The 20,584-nt window shown below is 50.8% G+C and overlaps 2 protein-coding genes across 4 annotated transcripts in view; one reads left to right on the top strand and one right to left on the bottom strand.

Annotated features, from left to right (window-relative positions):
• Window positions 1-7,192, bottom strand: part of HEMK1 (HemK methyltransferase family member 1) — a 33,395-nt gene extending 26,203 nt beyond the window's left edge. The window contains exons 1-4 of one of the 3 annotated variants that reach the window (XM_050312978.1): window positions 7,060-7,192; window positions 4,579-5,021; window positions 4,022-4,113; window positions 2,864-2,957 (exon numbers count right to left, since the gene is read on the bottom strand). In XM_050312978.1, coding sequence (XP_050168935.1) covers window positions 2,864-2,957; window positions 4,022-4,113; window positions 4,579-4,839 — 447 coding nt within the window. In that variant the 5' untranslated portion in view covers window positions 4,840-5,021; window positions 7,060-7,192. Of the gene's footprint in view, window positions 1-2,863; window positions 2,958-4,021; window positions 4,114-4,578; window positions 5,022-6,796; window positions 7,032-7,059 lie in introns of those variants that run through there. The other 2 variants (XM_050312979.1, XM_050312977.1) reach the window with 2 other exon arrangements.
• Window positions 7,193-7,380: 188 nt separating this feature from the next.
• On the top strand, window positions 7,381-18,391 carry CUNH3orf18 (chromosome unknown C3orf18 homolog). The gene is made up of 5 exons (XM_050312776.1): window positions 7,381-7,474; window positions 10,725-11,114; window positions 12,465-12,490; window positions 14,074-14,203; window positions 15,769-18,391. The coding sequence occupies exons 2-5, from the start codon at window positions 10,881-10,883 to the stop codon at window positions 15,847-15,849; spliced, it is 471 nt and encodes a 156-aa protein (XP_050168733.1). The 5' UTR covers window positions 7,381-7,474; window positions 10,725-10,880; the 3' UTR covers window positions 15,850-18,391.
• The last annotated feature ends 2,193 nt before the right edge of the window (window positions 18,392-20,584 follow it).

Below are 20,584 nucleotides of genomic sequence, written 5' to 3'. Positions count from 1 at the left end.
CAGGGCAGAAACCTGGGGAGGATGCAGAGCTCCACAGGCCTCACAAACCCACTGAGCCCTTGTAGCAGTGAGTCCAAAGCTTTGCTCACAGCAGGCCAGAGCTTAAACAGGACCTGCTAGTTCCCTAATTTTGTTCCCAGTTTCCCACGGAGCAGAAGAACGAAGACACATGTGCTGAAAAATATTCCCGGAGGGAGCGAAGGGGAGAGGGCTCAGTTACCGGAGAGAACTGAACAGTCTGCACAGGGGCAATTTCACAGGGCAATACTGAGCAGGCAAGGGAGCTTCTCTCTCTGCATGTGTCCCTGTCCCCAGGCCCAAAACAATGCTCGTGGTTTGTGTCCTGCCGTGTTAAACTTCATGCCATTACCACAGCACTGGGAGCAGGAGTCACAACCCTCCTGTTGTAGCCAGAGAACAAAACGTGTCACAAACACAGCTCCCCTTCTTCTCAGACTTGAATCAACATACAGGAGCACCTGATGAAGCTACATAAATACAATTAGGAAGCCAATTTTGCAGCTGCTTGTGTATCTGCACCAAAATATCAGTTAAGGGAGTCACATTTGCTCAGCCAAGGACAAGGCACAGGGCTTGTGTGTTCAATTGCAGATTGAACCTGGGATAACAACGTTGATAATGAACTGCTTCCTAAAGAACAAGGATTGTTGACAGATACTACTGGGTGAAAAGTGTCAGCACTACTGGATTTAAGACACTGCAGACAAAGCCTAAACACAAAGAAAGCAACAGATGCAATGAACTTCAACATTTCTGAAGTGAGGTATTTCCACTGCAGTCTTAAAGTTCAGTAAAGGCTGAAAAAAATCACTCTGATGAAACAAAATGGAGGCAAATCTCAACCCAAACACACCACACAAAGCTCCCAATCTGAGATGACCAACCTTTTCTTCCAGCAGAAGGAAAGGATCTGGACACCAACCTGCTTTGTGCAACAGGTTATGTGCAGGACACGGTTCCTGGAAGCAGCAAGAGTCTGAAGCCATGCCCTGCCAGGTGCTGCCAAACAGCTGGATCTTGGCCCCAAGTCACAGTAACCTCCCCAGGACACCACAAGGAAACTCTGAGTTGTCCTCAGAGCTCCGTTCCTGAGCTATTCATCATAAACTTCTGGTCTTCCATAATAAATGTGCTATAAACGTTCCTTCAGGGTAAGTAAAGTGACAAATCAAATCAAGTTTTCCCAGGGAAGAGGCTTGGGTTAAGCTGTTGACGCTGCATCTTTGCACCAGTGGTTTCAAACACAGCATGTTGCACAGCACTGCACTCCAGTTTGGGCAAGAGGAGGTGATTTTAGCAAACCCAGGCATGTGGGCTCAATCAACAACGTTCTCAGCCGTCAACAGCCACTCTACACAATAGGCCTTTGTTTGGGGCCTGGCACTGCATGGGGAGCACCAGAGCACAGCCCCAGAGGAAGCCTTGCCAGCAGATACTTCGCCATGCAGAATAGGAGTTCTCTCTGGTTTTAATGATCCAAGAACTCTTGGGAGTTAGAGGTTGGAAACACTCTCTTCAATCAACCAGAGCAGAAGTGCTGTTGACAATAGCAAAGCCAACCATCACTGGCTCCAACTGGCAAAACTATTCCAGAGCTCCAGAGAGCTCTGTCTCCAAACTTAAGCACCACAGAGTGATCAACCCAGACAGAGCAGAGAGCTCCCAAGTTCTCTGGACAAAAGTGCCTTCACTATGACTTAGGGCCCAGCAGGCTCTCCATGAGATGCTGCTGATGCCCCACACCAAATCAAGGCTCTGGTCCTGAATATTCTTCTACAGGCTGAGATGAGAGAATGTCTAAGTGGTCATTGTGCTGACTGCCACCAAACGGCCTGGAACCCTCTCATGGATTTCAGTAGCAACCTCTTCCTCAAAGGGCACAACAGAAGCACAGGTTGTCTTTGCCTGTTAACTTTTGTTTGATTTTTGAACACTAAAACAGTCACCAAGCAGCAGGCAAACAACTAAAGAAATGACTACTAGACTGAAACCAAGTTTCTAGGACTCATAAAAGGACAAGCTATGTCATCTCCAGAAGTTAACCCAAGCTCCAGAAGAAAACAAACCAATCCAAAACACAGGAAAAAAAACCCCTCACAAACCTTAAACCCTCCTGAGGGCTAGTAAAGAGCTTCCTTGCGAGGATGGTCCACGTGCTGAGAGCTACACTACTGTCAGGGAAAGTCTCACCATGTAGTTCTTGGGCTTTTCTGTAGCAGCACTGGAGAAAATGGGAGTTTTCACTTGGTCATGGATGGCTGTCCTTTACATTCTTATGACTGACAGTCATGTTTAATTCCAGCCCAGGTGAGAACTTACCTTTGATTTTCCTGTTTGTCCAGAAGCCACCATGGAATTATCAGACAGGTGGTAGGTGCCATTTCCTACCAGCCTGCGCTGTCTCGGCCTGCCCATGGACAAACAAGCTCTCTGGAATCCATTACTGTTTTCCAGTAGCAGCTTCCTAACTACTGCAGGGTTTTGCAGGCAGCCTCTGGACAATGTTTCTATTCTTATCCTTGTATCAATGTACTAAACCACTGGGATATCAGTATAGATTTTGAACTTCTGTAGCAGAACTAAAGAAAGCCAAGCCAAGTCCTTCCATCAATGGTGATGGATCTCAGTGTAATTAAGTGAAACATCAGTTTGCAACATCTCTTGCTCTAAGCCACGAGGCAAAGGTCACCAGCATCAGTTCCAGATCACAAGATTAGAATCCCTTCCTTGTTCTAAACAAAGTGGAATGACCTGACCTCATCACTACAACCTCAGGACACAGCAGTGCTCCCATTGTGCTGTGTCCATAACTCACACACCCAACCCGCCCCCACATCCATACCTCTGTTTCAGGCCGTGGAATGAACACTGGGGGTCTCATCTTCAGGGTCAGGTCCTGGAAGTCCCACTCACCAAGCACATACTGCACTGGCATCCTGTGGCAGGCAAGAGCAAGTGTAAATGCCTTGGGACCACGCTCCGTGAGCCAGAGGAGATCTCATGCCATGCCACGCTTACCTCACTGCCCACCACACCCCCCTTCTGAGGGGGAGCAGCTCCACATCCCCAGGCCCAGCTGCGTGAGCAATGTGCACTCTGGGGGAGCTGCATTCCCACAGCTGAGTTTGTTATCAGACACTGGACCCAGGGAACTACAGGCCAGTCAGCCTTACACAGATACTGGGGAAAGCGATGGAACAAAGCAGTCCCAGAGACTGCTTCCAAACACAGCAAGTACAGCAAGGGGACTGGGAGTAGTCAGCATGGATTTAGTCGGGGAGATCATTCCTGACTGACCTGGTAGCCACCCAGGGCACAGTGACCAGCTTGGTGCATGAGGAGGGCAATCAGTAAATACTGTGTATCCTGACTTTCCCAAGGGCTTTGATTCTTGTAGCCCATAACTCTCTCATACACCAGCTGGTCATACATGACGTACATACCAGATAAACGAGGTGGACTGAAAACAGACTGAACTGTGAGGCCCAGAGGGCTGAGTTCAGCAGAGCAAGGCTCAGCTGAAGGCTGATCACTAGTGGAGTACCCTGGGGTCAACAGGGGGGACAATACTGCAGAACACCTTCGTTAGTGACCTGAATGCAGGGACAGAGAGCATCCTGGGCATGTCTGCAGGTGACAGAAAACTGGGAGGAGTGGTTAACAGACCAGATGGGTGTGCTACTTTCCAGAGGGACCTCTGCAGAAATGGGCTGACAGGAACCTCAAGAAATGCAGCAGAGTCATATGAAGCCCTACAAACTGGGAAGGAATAACCCCATGCAGCAGTACAGGCTGGGGGCTGACCAGCTGGGCAGCAGCCTGTGCAGGAAGGGCCCTGGGGATCAGGTGGACAAGTTTTGCCCACCACTTTAATCACCACGAGACCAACACAGCACTGGTACTTGACATCTGAGCTGCTGCTGTCTGCTACCATTCTTCTGGCTGATTTCAGGCTGAAGGAAAACCCTCTAAAGGAACAACTATAAGAGGGTGCTCTTACCTCTCCAGTCGCTTGTTGCTCAGCTGCTGGATTTGCTCCTGCTGCGTTGCTGTAAGCGGAGTGTGGAGGCTTTTGGAATTCAGGCTCTGAAACTGAAGACAAAGTCACTTTAAAACCTGCCCACTTGTGCCACTGGGGTGTCCTCTGCCACCCTGCCAAGGGCATCCTCCAGGGAGATCCAGGGCACTGACAATCACACTGCTGGAAAGCCCGGGTGATGAGCAGAACCTATCAGCATGTTCAGAAACAAACCCATACCACTGTTCTGCTACTTCTTGGGGCTCACAAGAATAACTAAAATTAAGAATCACTTCATCAGGCAAATCGGGGTAAGTGTGTATGTCACAGGTTATACTTCAGTCCCTGCAAAAAACAGCATTTAAGAGGCCCCAAGTGTTGTAGTGGCATTAATAAACTATGGTTCACTCTCTCTGCCATTTAATGAAAGATAAGTTGTTCTATTCCCTACAAGTGAGATAAAAAGGAAGGTAAGGGATTCAATCAAAATGACAAAGTGAGAGGCAAGCACAGACCTTATTCTTTTCCTATTACTTAACTGTTTTTGCTCCCAGGACAAATGACACAATGTATTGGCTGGATTCTCGTGCTTCAGGGATCCCATTTGTCTCAAACACCTTCTGCCAGTAGTTGACCATATCAGTGGCAGTCAGGAGCCCAGGTCCAGCACTGCAGCTCTGCCTCAGAGACAACTGGTTTGGACTGAGGACACCACCTTCACCTGGACTCAATCGCCCTGGTACGTGCTGAGGTGAGAGGCTCAACAACCTCCTGAGCAGTGGATGGCTGAGGCATCTCATTGTTGTGCAGTTTCTGGTTTCCACATGTGTTCCTCGTTGCCATCTGCTGATCCAGTCAATGCTGAGGCTCACAGGACACCTGGTGCCAACCCCAGCCGCTGTGGCTGAGCACCAGCTGACCACAGTCAGTGGGTTCTCCTCGGGGCAGCGTGAAAATGGCACTGTTCTGCAGCTCTTCTGGTCTAGAAAACAAGGCAAGAGAACTGCCTGAATCCACCCAATCACAGGTTCCCCTCTGACAGAACACAGACTGCTTGCCCTAACCCCTGCCCACAGGTATAAAAACCAACTACTCACACCCTAAGATTACACCAAAAAAAAGACTCAGGTGACAGCCAACCAGCTGTGTCACTGCAATCCACTTCTCCACAGGTCAGAGGCCAGTCCGTGCCTATGGCAGGGCAGAACGAGCTGCCTACAGAGCCACAGCCCTCCTGCCTGTTCTTGCTCCCAGAAAGCCACTGACACACCAACCTTCAGCTCCAGCCCTTGGCTCTCCACCCCACAGATCACCCTGGCTCCCTGCAGGAAGACCTTCAGTCTCTCCCGGATTCTTTCTTTTACACCTCTCTCTGCTCATAAACCCCACATCCTCGGTTAGCAGGGATGCTCACAGGAGACCTGGACTCAGTGGGTGAAGGGTCTTCCACACTGTCACCATCCCCACAGGGCAAACAAGGGGTCACAGGGCCAGAGCTGAGCTGCTAAGGGCAGAGAAAGGAAAAAACCTCACAACGTAACAGAGGGAAGAGAAACACTTGGAAGATGCAAAGGCCAGAAAGGGCAAACCCTGCCAGAGGGAAGTCGGTCTCTTAAAGGAGAGGCAGAGGCAGAGTCAGACAGAGAGGGAATAAAACCAAACAAGATGACTGCAGGAAACAAAGGAAATGAAACTTTACAAAGGGGCTGCTGCATATCACACTTGGAGCAGTGGGAAACAAACAGAACAACCACCACATTTTCCTGCTGTGATCCATCTGAAATGAGGGCCCCCCTCCCTTCTGACTCACAGCCCCTGGAGCAACTGTGGGTTTCCCTGAGAGCCCGTTTTCATTCCTCTGTTGATGGCTGCTTTTCAACACTGTCTCAGAGAGGCCACAACCTTGTCTGCTCCAGTTCAGAAATGCACCACACAGCTAAATCCCTCTCCTGAGCAGCTCCCTGCCCCACAGGAGTGCTGCTGCAGGGACAGCTGGGGATGCCAGCTCTGCTCCAGCCTGGCACACGCTGGCACCACAGCCCTGCTCCTGCTGCACAGCAAAGCCATGGGACAGCTAGGCCTCCACTGCCCTCCTCTGTAAAATCAGAGCCCAGAAGGAAAACCCTGAAGCAAAGATCTCCAGACTGGCTTACATGCTACCTCCTGGCAGAGGGGTGGGTGCTGTAAGAGCTCAGAAATCCCTTTCCTACCCTCTGCATTACTCTCAGTAGAGAGGCAAACAGTCCCTATGAAAATTTGCCTTTATGTTATGCATAAGCAGCCCCTCAGATACAGTGCCTACCCAGGCAGCTTCCCACTCCAAGGCCCCGTTTAGGGGATACTGCCACAAGGGGAGCACTAAAGGAATAAAACATTAACGACCATTAGTGTTGTTAGGGAGGCAGAGCAGACCTTAACTGACTACACCTGGAACAATGCTGGCATTACTAGCATTATTAATCACAGATTCGCAGAAATGTTAGGGTTGGAAGGGAGCTCTGGAGAATATCGAGTCCAACCCCACTGTCAAGGCAGGGTCACCTGGAGCAGGTGACCCAGGAAGGCATCCAGGAGGGTTTGGAATGTCTCCAGAGAGGGAGTCTCCACTACCTCCCCGTACAGCCCATTCCAACATCCAATCCCTCTCTCTGTGAAGAACTTCTTCTTAATGACCAACCTAAACCTCCCCTGGCGCATTTTAAGACCATCCCGTCTTATCCCATTGCTGGTTACCTGGGAGAAGAGCCCGACCCCTACCTGGCTACACCCTCCTGTCAGGGATTTGTAGAGAGCGATAAGGTCATCCCTGAGCCTCCTCTTCTCCAGGCTGAACATCCCCCCTCCCTCAGCCGCTGCTCACAGCACTTGTACTCCACAGAGCCGCCCGGGACCGGCACACGGCTGCTCCTCCCGGCCCCCCCTGCACACGCAAGGCCCCAGCCCAGGCCGGGCGAGGGTCCCTGGGCCTGAGGGGCGGCGGCGGCTGCTCTGAGGCGAGCGCGCGCACAGCGGCGCCTCACCTCGCGGCCACCGTCACCGGCGGGGCCGGGGGCGCAGCCGGCTCCCTCCGAGGACTCGGCCGGGCCGCGGGCAGGGCGGTGGGCAGCCGGGAGCCCAACCCCGTGCCGGGGCAGGGCGGTGGGCAGGCAGGAGCCCAATCCCGTACCGGGGCAGGGCCGTGCGGGATCCGTTGCGGGGCCCCGGCGCTCCCGCGAGCGCCCCGCCCGCCGCGCGCCTGAGTGACAGCCGGGCCGGCCAACCGCAAGCCGAGCCCCGCGGCTGCCGGCCAATGGGCTGGGGCGGCGCGCGGCGGGGTGGGGCCGGCGGCGGCGCGCGCGAGGCCGAGCGGCGCGGCCCGGCCCGGCCCCGGGCGCGCCCCCGCGGCCGCTCCGCCCGCGCGCCGCGGGCACCGGACGGCTCGGCGGGGAGCGCGCAGTAAGTGCCGGCCCCGCGGGCGCTGCCGCCCCGGCGCGGGGGCTCCTCCGCGGGCTGGGAGGGGCGGGCTGGGCCGGGCCGGGCCGCGGGGCTGTCCGGCCGCGCCGTCCCCTCCCGTCCCGCGGGCGCAGCGGGACCGCCGCGGCCTCTCGGCCCCGCCTGAGCCCCGGCGGAGCGGCGGCACCGCGCGGGCAGCGGGAAGGGCCGTGGGACCCGTTATCCGCCTGGGAACTCCTTCCCGGGATGGGGAAGGAGCGATTGCCCGCAGGGATGGAGCACCCGCGGTGGCACCGTGCACCCGCACAGGGACAGGGACAGGACGGCGCTGCTGCTCCTGTGTCAGTGCGGGGTCAGAGAGCGCTGACATTGCTGGGGGGTCCCCGCGCCGGGGACCGGGTGGGATGGGAGCGTGGCCCCTGTCCCACAGCCGGGGGGCGACAGCGGAGCAGCCCCGGGACAGCGGGAACACGGGTCGGGGCTCCCCCCTGCCCTGCACCTGGTCAGCCCTGGGGCAGAGGGAGGGGAAGCCAAAAGTTCACGCACGGGGAAGCCACGTCCCGTTGCCAACAGCAACCCAACGCCGCTTGCATTGCAGAATCACTAGAGCCACTTCATCGGGGTGAAGTCATGCAGGAAAAATGCTAGTTACTCTTTGCCTTCTTCGCCCAGCGACACCGTGACCCATCTTCATCCCTGTGACATAAACCTCTCTTCCTGTCACACCCGAAATGACAGGGCAGCACAGAGAGACTAAAACAAAGACTCAACAATGTTCTGCATCTCAAGGTGCTGGCCACCACAGCACCTACCAGAGATCAGTTTGGCAATGCTGTCTTAGGAGAGAAACAAATGTCTTCTCCTTATTCCCAGACCCAACAGAGAGCTCAACACAGAGCAGTCCTGGCTATGTGAGGAGCTCTGCTGGTGCAGGCAATGGATCAGTGCCAGCCCACAGCAGCTGAGGATCGGGTTGCTCTTCTATTTGTGCATGGACTGTGGTGAATCCTGTCGGTGATAGGTAGTATCTGTCCCTGGCCTAAAGCCCTCAGAGACTTGGAGCGTGCCCAGCCTGCAAATCAAACTCCAGCACTCCAGTGACAACAGGGAAAGGAAGGTGGTGGGAAAGATCATCCACCCCCAGCTCTGCTCTGTGAGCCATGGGCTCTGGGCCATCCTTGCACTCAGCCTCCCTCTCTGGCCCTCTGAAACCTGGACCACAAGGGGGCTTGGGAGGAGAAATACTCCATCTGGACCTGGAACTGGTTGTCTAAGCCAGGTCAGAAAACTTCCACACAGAACTGCTTCTAGAGCTTGGTCTGTGGGCTTGGGAATCCTTCAGCATGAACAGGACCCTGAGAGCGTGAACGAGAGCCCCTGTTCTCACTAGACCAGATTTTCAGCTGACCCATTTTAACCAACCCTAACTTTTTTGGTTTTCCAAAGCCAGCACCTCATTGAGCTGAAGGCCTAACTCATTTTGTTCCTAAAGTTCAGGAGCTGTTTATGATCTAGAGCCATGCTCTGCAAAGCCCTTGGGCCTGCTCCACTCCTTTCACTTTTTCCATTTTTTATTTCCTCAGTAGCAGCTTTTTTAAAAATAGGTATTATCATCGTGGAGACTTTCCCTGAATAGCACAAATTGATAGACTCTGTCTGAGCAGCTGATAGATCTGTTCAATTATTCCTTTCCTTTCCCTGCTGGGCTGTAGGTGCTGCTGCTGCTGCTGTTGTGACACTGATTTCAAACTTGCCCCCTTTGTGCCCACAGCTGAGCTCTGCTGTGCTCAGTGCTGGCTGGGGGTGTCCAGGTGGTTTAAGGCAGGTGTTCCTGGTCTGGTCTGGTCTGGTCTGGTCTGCAATAAACTCGTGACTCAGCCCAATCTTAGGAGGGACCAGACCAGAACTGCTGTTGCTCCCATTTCTCTAGAAACTCCTGTGAGTCTGATGGCTACCACAGTCTCCCAGGCACTTCAGAATCCCCCTTTGCTTGACAAAGTTGTTCTCAGGGACCTGTGAGACAAACCCTGCACGTGTGGTGAGACATTTACCTGCTCAGGGAGATGCAGGACGAGTCAAGGTGGCTGCTCCAGCTGCTGACTGACCACAGGGCAGCCTGGTGCCGCTTCCCTGGTGTGATTTCTCTGCTGCAGTATTAGTGGCAGATGTTAATCACGCTGGGAAATGCAGCTGTGGGCAGCAGTGAGGCATCACGGTACGGGAACTGCACAGTAACCTTGCCTGGAATAGAACAGAGTGGAGCAGAACAAAGGCTCATTTCTCTTTGCAGGCACAGCTTTTTCTGTTCAGAGCTCATTAACCCCTCTGTCCCAGCTGCATTCCAGCCCAGACATGTAATGTCTGCTAAACTGCAGAGAAGTTACCAGGGAGCTGCTACAGTACTTCTGGGGTCAGCTCTGCTCCAGAGGTAGCTGCATTTTCATGGATGCAATTCCATGAAGCATAAAGTTATATACAGTGGTTTTATAAACAAAGTGTGCAAATACTTCCCACAGGCTCATCCCACAGCATTTTGTAACTCCTGATCATTTGCACAATAGAGGCATGAAGCAATGAGAGCCTTTCATGTTCTCAGCATGAATAGATCTATCAAATTTCACAACTCCAAAATTGGACTAACTTTAAAATTAATATTGATAATTACCAGTGCATGACTAAGCTTGAGTGGGTTCTCTCCTGGGGGATTTGAGAAATACTCAAGTGTAGTAGCACATGGGAGAATGGTGCAACCCACCCTTTCCAGAGCACATGGGATGTCACCAGTGACTAGCACAACAAGGAGCTCCTACTCTGGATTCAATAAAAAGCATCCTGAGATATGGATGCCTCACAGCTGAGTGTCATTTTGTTGGATATATTCCCACTGATAAGGGGATGTGTGTAACTTCACAAACTTTTCCAAGAGAAGCAGCAGGAAAATGCTGTATCTCCGGGGGTGATGGAGACCTCCTGGTTCAGCCTGGGGCAGACCAAAGACAGGGGTTCTGAGGTTGTCCCCACAGGGATCTGCCAAGTGCCTGCAAGGAGGCAGAGCTGAAGCAGGGAGGGGAGAGTTATTGCTGACTTCAGGTGAATCAGGCGTGGCTTTAGGGGCTCTCAGTACCCCTGAAAAATCTTTTCCTTATTTTGAGTGGACATTCAGAAACTGTCCTGGTGAACTGGGGAACTGTGGAGAAGGCTGTGCCCGTCTCCAGGAGCTCTGCACTGTTGATCTGTTCTCATTCTCTCCTAGGCACAATCCAGTGTGGTTCCTGGGAAGGAAACCCATCAGTGATGCTCCAGGACAGGTCTCTCGTGAGGGTCCTGCATACAAAGGGCAGCTCTGCACTTGTGTAGCTGATGGGTGAGGACACCAGCCCGGTGAGAGGAGCTACCAGGAGCAGGCAGGATGAGTTACAGCTCCCCCTCTGTGCACGACTCGTATCACAGCACCCCCACCACGGCCAGGCCAGACCCAGGGACAGCTCTGGATGTGACTGTACCAGAAACAGCCACCATAAGCCCTGAGACTTCCACCTTCAACAGCACCAAAATCCCAGATGTGGCCAGCACTGGAGCCGGCATGAGCACGATGCTGCTGTCCTTTGGGATCATCACTGTGATTGGGTTGGCTGTAGCCATGGTAAGAGAGCCCAGCTAAATAATCCTCTGTCTCTTGAGGGTAGAGGGTGGCAAGGGGTTCTAGGACTGATTTGGGTTGAATAATTTACTTGTATTCTACTAAAGACTCACCCAGAACTGCTGGGAATTGATAGTTCCTGAGATCCCTTTCTTTTAAAGCCTTTATCCAGTGCTCCAGTATTTCTGCAGGTCTCCCTGAGGTCTCCAAACGGGATGCCCAGCAGGCCTAGAAGAAACCTTATGTAGTATTTGTTTTTCATAGCAGTAGGAAGTTCCATTAAAAGAACACAAAGCAGATTCTGTTCTGACTTGTTACCTGGAACAGCTGCATTGATTTAAACCTTGTCAACACTGGGGACCTGCAAGAAAGTTCATCCAAATTAACTTTTACAGCAGACTGTTGAAACCGTGTTGATCTCCCCTGTGGACAGGGGGTAATTGTTTTTGAATCAAAGTGGTTGAATCCATCCTAGTGAGACTCACTCTGGACCGCACGTCCAAGGCTGTGCTGGCTGGGTATCCGTCCTTGAGGGTTTGCTGTGTCACTAACCTTGCCATTAACGCTGTGGGCAGCGGCTTTCAGAAACCACAGTTCTGGGCCCAACACAGGCAGTGCAAATGCTGTAGTTGTTCTTCTGATATGTAACCGGCTCGTTTCCCTGCCAGCAGAGAACAGGAGGTAGCAGCAAGCTCCCGTTCCTCGTACGAGGAAGGGCTTCACTAACACAACCAGCAGAGGAGCCCACTGCAAAATTTCATTGCAGGCCCCGGGAGGAGTTTTTCCAAAAGCCCCTAAGAAAACCTGGAAATGGTGATAAGCTCCCACGAGCAGCACCCAGCGTCCGTAGTGCTCAGCACAAGGCTGGGGAGGCCCAAAGCCTCCCTTCCTTCCCAGCGCAGCCGCTCGTTCCGGCTGACCGAGGCAAGTCCCTGAGCATGCCCTCTTTGCTTCTTCCCTTGCTCCTGGGGAGGGGGTAGCAGCACTTCTACAGATGAAAACCACCACAAAGGGAAGCTTTTCCATCCACTCTTAAACTGCAGCATACGTCCTGCAGCCACAGCAATGTGCTGAGCTACACCTAATAATACACCTAACACTCTTACTCCTACTAACACACCCAGTAACAGGCCACTCGAGCACTCAGTGCCAGACACGATGTGCTGCCAAGCTCACACTGATGCATATGGAATTTTATTTTCATTTGTCACTTCTCCCTTCCCCCTGCTTTGGTGCACAGTGACACCAACCTTCTACACCTCCTTTCTGTGTGCTCTGTGCCCAAAATGTCTCTTCTCAGCTGCTCCCTGTCCTGCCAGGACTGTTGTAATGATGGTTCTCTTTCTCCTTCAGGTTCTGTATGTCAGGAAGAGGAAGAGGTAAGTAATGCCTGTTGTTGGCTGAAGGGAACTCAGTGCTTCAGAATCCACAGTGAGCTGGGAAGGACACAGGGAGATGGGGAGGGCATAAGCGAGGGCTGTCTGAGAACCGGGCTGCAGGAATCAGCTGTGTGGGACAGGCAGGGACACTGCACTCCTGGCACTGGCCCATCCTCTGACACCAAAGCTTCAAAGACTCCTCCACAGCTTTGGAAAGAAAATAAGGTTGAGCAGGAGGAGGTTGGGGATCCTGCAGGCTCTTCATCTCTGAGATGCACCAAAACAGAGGGAAGAGTTATGGGTATATAAGGGAGCTGGGAACTCTGTCATGAAAGGTGTGAATCTCAGGTTTCTGCTGTTCCCAGATCCCTGTTTTCCAACAGCCCAGACAGTGACAGCAGCTGGCAGCAGCACAGTGCAGAGATGCAGCTCTCTAGCCCAAGACTTAGTATCCTGATTTCCTTGCTAAGCTCCTTGCTGAAAATAGAGAGGAGAGCAGCGTGCAGGGAGACACATGACTTGTTTCTTCTGTCTCTGGCAGCAGGACCAGTGAAGATCCATTAGCTGTGGTACCTCCCTACCTGATCCCTTGGGGCAGGCCTGGCCTGGCCCCAGACTTTCAAGAAGAACTGCTGCCCACTGTAAAATTTCCAAGCCTACCCTGCAGCCCAGGCCTGGATATTGCCACAGGAGCAGCTGATGCTTGGCCTGTGAAAGTAGCACTGCTGGAGATAATGGTTGTGCTGGCAAAGCCATCTAGAAGCAGGGAAAGAATGTGTCATCCTCACACTTGCCAAAATAGATATTTGTGGTGACACTGCCAGTAAGTGCTTGTGTGTTTCCTTCTGCCACCCCCCAAAACTCGGCTACAGCCCAAGGCAGGGCTCAGTGCTTTCCCAGGACCATGCCCACCCATCCATCATCCATCTCTGAGCTGCCCAGTACTTAGGGAGACTCCTTGGCGTGACACTTCATAGCTCTGTCTCTTGGAGCAATGATACAAGAGCAGGAACAGTCTGTCTGCAGGCATCAGCCTCCTGTGAGAATCTCTCTCTTTCCTGTTCTCTATTCATTTGTTTATTATTTTCTATTTATTTTTATGTACTTTAGCTCTGGAGTTAAAGTAGTGTTAGGTCACTGGAGCAAGAAGTGGCCTGCTGCTGGCAGACAGTGTGACATGGCAGGACAGGCTGTTGTGGGCACAGGGACAGGGGGAGAAGTCACAAGATGCCCAGCCAGTATGTTCCACTGGCTCTTTTGTGCCCGATCTTTTAAGTGGGATTTCAGTGGGAACTGAAATCCCTGTCTGATTCCTCTGTGTGTAATGCCTGTCAACATAGATTAGTGATGGCAATTAATCCCTGTAACTGCACTCTGGGTATCTTCCATCCTGCCAGCTGAGTGTAGTAGGTTCTTATCCTCATCCTGCAGGACAGGGTACAGCCCTTATGCAGCAGGAGCCACAGGAGCAGAATCCCTGTGCAGCAGAAGCAGCCTGCAGACAGCCTCAGCAGTGGGGTGGGGAAGGCAGCTGAGCATCTGTTCTTCTCAACCAACCCTTCTCCCTCCCCTCCCACGGGCAGGTTGGAGAAGCTACGGCACCAGCTGATGCCCATGTACAACTTTGATCCCACGGAGGAGCAGGATGAACTGGAGCAGGAGCTGTTGGAACATGGGCGAGATGCAGCATCTTCCCAGGCATCGCAGAGCAAGGTAGGAATGACCAGTGGATCTCTTCCTACACCCACTGGTACCTGCACTGCTTTCCTTACACACTCAGAGGGGGCTTGTAAACTAAGAAACCCCTGTAAGACCTCAGGAGGACTTCCCCACCTCTGCCAGCCCTGGAGACTTACTTGGGCATTTTGGAGTGCTTAGGATGGACTGAGGAGTCAGGCAACTAGGACAAAGTGTTAGTTCTACTCAAGTAGGCAAGAGAAAGGGCAACTTGAGTAATTAAGGGTGAGTTTATACAGTTTACCTCCCAGGGCACCACAAGGGAGCAGTAGGTTGAGTGTAGTTTTCTGGGAGACAGGGCTTCAGTACCCACAAAGCACTCAGGCTCTTTTGCCCTTGCCCTAAAGAGCAAGTAATTTCCACCCCCTTCCAAGCTATTCCCACTGGGCCTAAGGATTCAGGTGTGGAACAGGGCCTTGCTGAGGGAAAGCCTGTAATCATAAGAGTTAACTGTGCTAGAAGCCCTAAGAACCTTGGCCTGTAGTTTTTGGCTAATGGTCCAGGTGGGTCTTTGACAAGAGACTATCTCCTTCCCAGTGTAGCAGGAGGTAGGAGAAATAGGAAAGAAGGGCTTCTCACCGTCATTTGATGACAGCTTCACAGTGTCTTCTGCTTCCTTTGTCATCTCCACCACACAAAAAGCCTTTCTGGAAGAGCCAGCAGGGATGGTTGGAACAGGTACATCTCAGCCAGTGACACAGCCCCTCCTTCCTTCAATTCCTCACCAGTTGCTCTGTGTTGCCCGTGTCTTCCATTGCTTTTCCTGTCCAGGTGCAGGAATTCTCCCAATTCTCAAGTCTTTACACCCTCCAATAATCTGTAGCAAGCTTGTAGCAACCTTGGACAGAAAGGGAAAAGGGAGATACTAAATACAACTATAATTATAAAATATTTACCAGCCTGCTAAAGAGCACAAAGGGGACATGTATTGGAACATAAAAGATAGTTAACCTATGGAATATGTTGGTTTGGGAAAGCAAGAAATGTGTTGTATAAAAGCAAAAGATTTTGTCCTTAGAGCAGCACATACTGGGAAAACATCAGATCCCTTTATCAGTCCACACAGAGGACTTCCCTGCATGTACTAGAGGGGGGAAATTATAAGGCCAGAGGTAACCTTATTACAGTAAAAGCAGATCCTTCCTATACAGGGACTGGCCAGCAGGACACCTCAGATCCCTCCCGAGCTTGCTAGTGCAGATACCTCTGCTTGGAAACAAAAAGAGTTTAAAGGCTTAACATAGTAAGAGAGTGAGAGTCTAAAACAACAGCCCGAGTTCAGGCAGTGGCATGTTTCCAGGCCTTCTTGATGTCTCAAGTCCTTTCATGCTGCCTTGTATATATAAATAGGGAGACCCAGTAATCCAATGATGTGGGGATTTTCAGCTGGCGTGGATGTGCCATGTTACTCCCCAGCCTGTTGTATTTTCACATCACAGCCTCGCTAATGCCTTGTTAGCCAGGCCCCCCCCGCAGGGACGGATGCAGTGCCCGAGCCAGGGCAGCCGTGCTGGCTCTCAGCTGTCCCTGCCCCCCTGCAGGTGCTGCTGGCAGGCCCGGGGGCCCTGCAGAGACCCAGCCGCCTCGTGTTCACCGACGTGGCCAACGCCATCAACGCCTGACCTGCACCCGCCGCGCCCACGCCACGGCAGGACGAGCCAGCAGAGCAGTGACTGCACGGCTGATCCACTGAGCCCCCTGGGCACCCCGGTGGTTTGTGTTAGGAGTGGGCAGGGCACTGCCAGCCCTCTGGGAAGCAAACCCTTTGTGAGGGCAGTGGTGATTTTCTGGTGCGTCTGTTCCCACGGAAAGGTCCCGAGCTCGTTTTTGGGCTGGCGCTGGCTGATTGCACCTGCCAAGCTCTGTGCCTCGGAACAGCGCCTGCCTGGTGGAGATTACCCTGTGGGCTCTCTAGGTCAGGGAAGGAGCAGAGGTGCACATTTCAGACACCTTCCCCATTGGGTCTGTGGCACCAGGCCCCATGGAAAGCGATGAATGAGCCTCTCTGTGCAGTGGCCACAGCTCTGGCAGGTCCTGGGAGCGGGGTGGGGGTGACTGGTGGCAAAGCCCCTTTGAGCAAGGAGAGCTGAGTGGTAACTGGGGCACACCAGGGAAAACACACACCAGGGGTTTATCCCCACTGTGGTGTGTGGGCTGCTGGTAAACGAGCACCAGGGTGATGTTGAAGCATGGGGAATTCACTAGCTTTAAAAAGTGAAACAGAACATGTGGCTGATTACATCTTAACTGAGGAAGTGGCTGAGTATCCCAAATCGGGGCTATTGTACTGAGAGTGGAATTCACACAGCCAGAGGCAGGGGCTGTCAGGTCTGGCTGAATGACTCTGTGCTGCTGAACTAGGAATAACAGTGCTTGGGCCACGAAGAGGAGCTGAGTTGGGGTTCCAGTACCACATATCTCCTCCTGCTTTGGCTCAGGGAAGTTTCTACAGGGCAGAGTGTTATCCAGAAAAAAAGATTAAGCTTTGAAATGTTTTCTTTTTAAAGAAAGAAAAACATGTGTTGGCTCAAACATTACAACAGCCCCATGTCTGCCCCCAGAGGTGACTAACAGCTGGTTTGTACTTCCTTACCTGCCAGGACCTGCAGTCAGAGCCTTCTCTTCCTGCTGAAGGGAACACAGAGCTCTGTGTTAGCCTCTGCTTGTGTCACCTGCTAGGAACAGGTAGGTGGGACTAGACAGGTAAGCCAGGAGGTTCCCTGTAGCCCTGAAGCGTCTCTGCCTGACATCCTTCAGGGCTGCAGGAGGAAGAGAGTGCAAAGGGGGCTGTGGCTACCTTGGCACGTGGCAGTGCAGTGTGGGGTCTGTGCTCTGCTGCTGGGCACCAGCCCCAAGGGCTGCAGAGCACAGCAGTGCCCAGCAGCAGTGCCCAGCCCTGCCCTGAGCCCTCCTGATCATAATCCATCCACAGTCAGAAGGGAATCTGGGCAAGCCAAAATTTGAATGCAGATCCAAAGCTTTATACAAGGGGATGTTTCAGAATGGCAATTCAGGTATCATGTGCTTTGCTGCAAGTCTGGACCTGCCAGTTAGTTTTTGTTTTCCAAAATAATTTTTTCCCCTTCCCCACTGTGATTGTTTTTTTCCATATTCATCAAATGCAGGCTCTTTCCTGGGCATGTGCCACTGACCCCTGCAGGGCACAGTTCCTTACCAGCCCTCCCTCCTTCACTGACACAGCTGCCCTTGTGGCAGCTTTGCAGGGATAAATTGCTTCAACTTTTCACTATCCCACTGTCTCTGTAAAGCTAGGGAGTTCTGGGAATACATTAGGAGTGGGAGTGTGGAAAACAGCCCATCCTTCACAGCCAGGAGGCACTCCTGGGCTGCTGCTGTTTGCCTTCAGGCATGCTGTTGGAAGGAAGGTGCCTGGGTACAAATACTCAGTTTAATCCAGATTAACCCTTAGAATTTGGGCTCTGTCTGTGGGTCTTGCCAGAGGTCACGACCAGCTGAGAAACAAACATCCCTCCACCCACACACACTTACCATCTCCAAGTGCTCACTGGGAGTGGACAGCCACAGAGACATCGGATTTCTCCCCTCAGGAGCTGGCAGGGGCTGCCTGCCACGTTCCCGTGTTCTGCAGCAGGACAGGGATGCAGGGGGCACTGGGAGTGCATGGCCATCCTAAACCGCAGCACTGCCCCCAGAAATCTTAAGGATCAGAACTTAACTGGTTGTTTTAAACTCAATAAAAGGCAATTGTAAGCTGAGCTGTTTCCTCAATCCCACAGCCCCCTTAGTGCTCCTCCCCAGCTCCGTGTGCTGCCCAGGGAGCTGCCCAGCAGTGCATGTGCCAGCTCAGGTGCAAGGACTGCACCTTGTTCCACGTCAGTACCGAGGTAAATCCCGTACAACAAACACACCTGCAGAGGAATCCTCTCCAGCCATTCTCCCTGTGATGGTAGGCTTTGTGTCCTGTGATGACTGCCCTTAGATTAAAGAAGTACAGATAATAAGGCTAAAAGAATATTACGGGTATTTGCTGGGCTTGTACTGGAGTATTCTTTTAGTTCCATAGCGCCTCCTCACAACTCTTGGAAGCATATGTATAATTTAGCAGAAGCATTATGATGTAATTTAATTCAAGTGTTTCTGTGTTTTAAGCATTGAAATATAATTAAATTATTTACATGAAAATCTGGTGTGATTGTCTTTTCTCCCCCCCCATCATTTGCATTTTCCACAGGAAACTGCTGGACTGGATCCTGGGTATCTGTTGGTAATTTGTGTGAATTCCCCTGATCTTTCAAAAACTGAACTAAGTGTGAAAAATGTGGAAGGGGAAGCTGTGCAGGGGTCAGGGTTTTGAGTCCTACTGCAGAGGTTTGATGAAATCCAGGTGTGGGCCCTCTGGGCTGAGGCAGAGCAATCGACATCTGATGATAACTCCTCTGCTTCTCAAATCAAGGGTTTTTCCCCAACTCTCCTAGCCCAAGGCTTTCTTCAAAGCCCACTTAAATCCTTTTCCACTGATGTCTTATTTTGGGATCCAACATCTGCTCCTTTCTTTTTAATTTTCTGAAAAACAAAAACTCAGAACTCTGATCAAACATTTGCTAAATACAAAACAAAATGCAAAGGAGTACAAAATCTGAATGTTGCTACAATAATTATTTTCTTAAACCTAGCATCAACATTGAAAAGCATCTAACCAATCAAAAAGACTATTAAACATTTGTTGGATATAGAAAAGTAAGCAAGGAACAAAATGCAAAAGGAATACAAAAGTCTCAAAGAATACTAAAATAACTATGGATTAATATTAAACATGTTTAGCGAGTTTAAACAGACTATTTAACCTATTCTATTGTCTTCTATCAGAACTTATTCTTATGAAACTTTATTTAAGCTATCCTTCTAAAGATCTTCATTAGAACAGACTTATAAGCAAATGAAAACAAAGTAACTTTGATAGTTTTAGGGTTTGTTTTCCTGACTTTTATACAGGGCTTGTTCCTGAAAACTTTTATTCAGTCCAAAACATCTCTGCAAATGAAGCTCCATTCAACTCAGAGTTTTGTGTTTTATAATTTCTATCTAAGGGTGCATAAAAAACATGGTGTGTGTATTTTGCAAGCAAAACCAGAGCATATTAATACATTCACACATTCAGACATTCATTCACATACAGCTTTCACATGGTGGCCACCAAACATACTTTCACACAAACATACTTCTGAGTTTTACTTTACTGCATTTTCTGGATATGAAATGAGAAATTAGCACTCTTGTTTCTCACCCTTAGATTAGCAATATCTAACTCTGTGTTTCTTTGGTACTTGAATTACTGCTTTGATGAGAATATAACCTGTAAAACAAACATATTTCTCCATGTTCAATTTAAAATTCAAAACCATGTAAACTTGTTTTATAATCCCCCAAGCTCCAGTTCTGATCAAGAGCCACTCACCTTGCCTGGTGATGTGCACAGATGTGTGCTGAGGGTGTTGCACAAGGAGGAGGCAGAGCAGAAGTCCAAGAGGCTTGTGTTTCATCCCTTTATTTCAAACAAACTTCAAGGATAATTTTCAAGTTGCCAACGCTCTTTATGCCTTCACCAAAACCATTTATGAGAAACTCCTCAACTTTGCTAGATAACAAACCTCATTTATCTTTTGTGTTTTGACCAGTTGTAATGACCTCTTATTTTTGGCCAAGTGAGACTAAAACTGCCTGAGTTTAAAAACCACTTGAAATTCATTTGCTTAGAGGTAGGATTTGGCTACACAGAAAAGGTAACTAACAATATGGAAAATAAGAAGTGATTAACATTTCAAAAAAGACAATCCCAAGCAATCCAGTGTGAGATCCTAGGTCTCTGAAGATGGCTGGAATTCTGCTCACCTCCCATTCTAAATCTGCATAACCATGGAAGCTGAAGCTATGGATTGGGATTTCAACTACACACAGTGTGGAATTCTGCTGCTTCTCCTCAAGCACTTGCATTTTTATGGAGCCATCCTTTCTACTGTGGCTTTCCAACAAAGTATTAAGAGGTAGCAAAGACTAGACTTTTATCAAACATTTTAAGAGAGGTACTTTGTATGCATTCCCAGAGGAATGCTGCTGACCTAAAGAAAATGGATTTACTATCTAGCCAAGGCAGTTTCCACCCCTATTCTGTGCCACCAGCTGAGAAAGCTCTGACTGATGGCACAGGAAGAGCTCGAGTCTCACAGATGTAATCCCTAATCCATTTAGGAGAAGCTCAAGTTCCAGTCTCACACTGTGACAGGTGTTGCTCTCAGGTAAACAGTGATTAATTAAACAGGCAGCACAGCCTTGCAAGCAGAGCTCTGAACCTGCCAATTCACCTGCACCAAAATCAGG

The sequence above is a fragment of the Myiozetetes cayanensis genome, unplaced genomic scaffold, assembly GCF_022539395.1.
Source record: "Myiozetetes cayanensis isolate MyiCay16 unplaced genomic scaffold, myiCay2020 scf18, whole genome shotgun sequence".
NCBI classification, from domain to species: Eukaryota; Metazoa; Chordata; class Aves; order Passeriformes; family Tyrannidae; genus Myiozetetes; species Myiozetetes cayanensis.
Note: the sequence above shows the minus strand (reverse complement) of the source record. Positions and strands in the feature narration are given on the sequence as shown.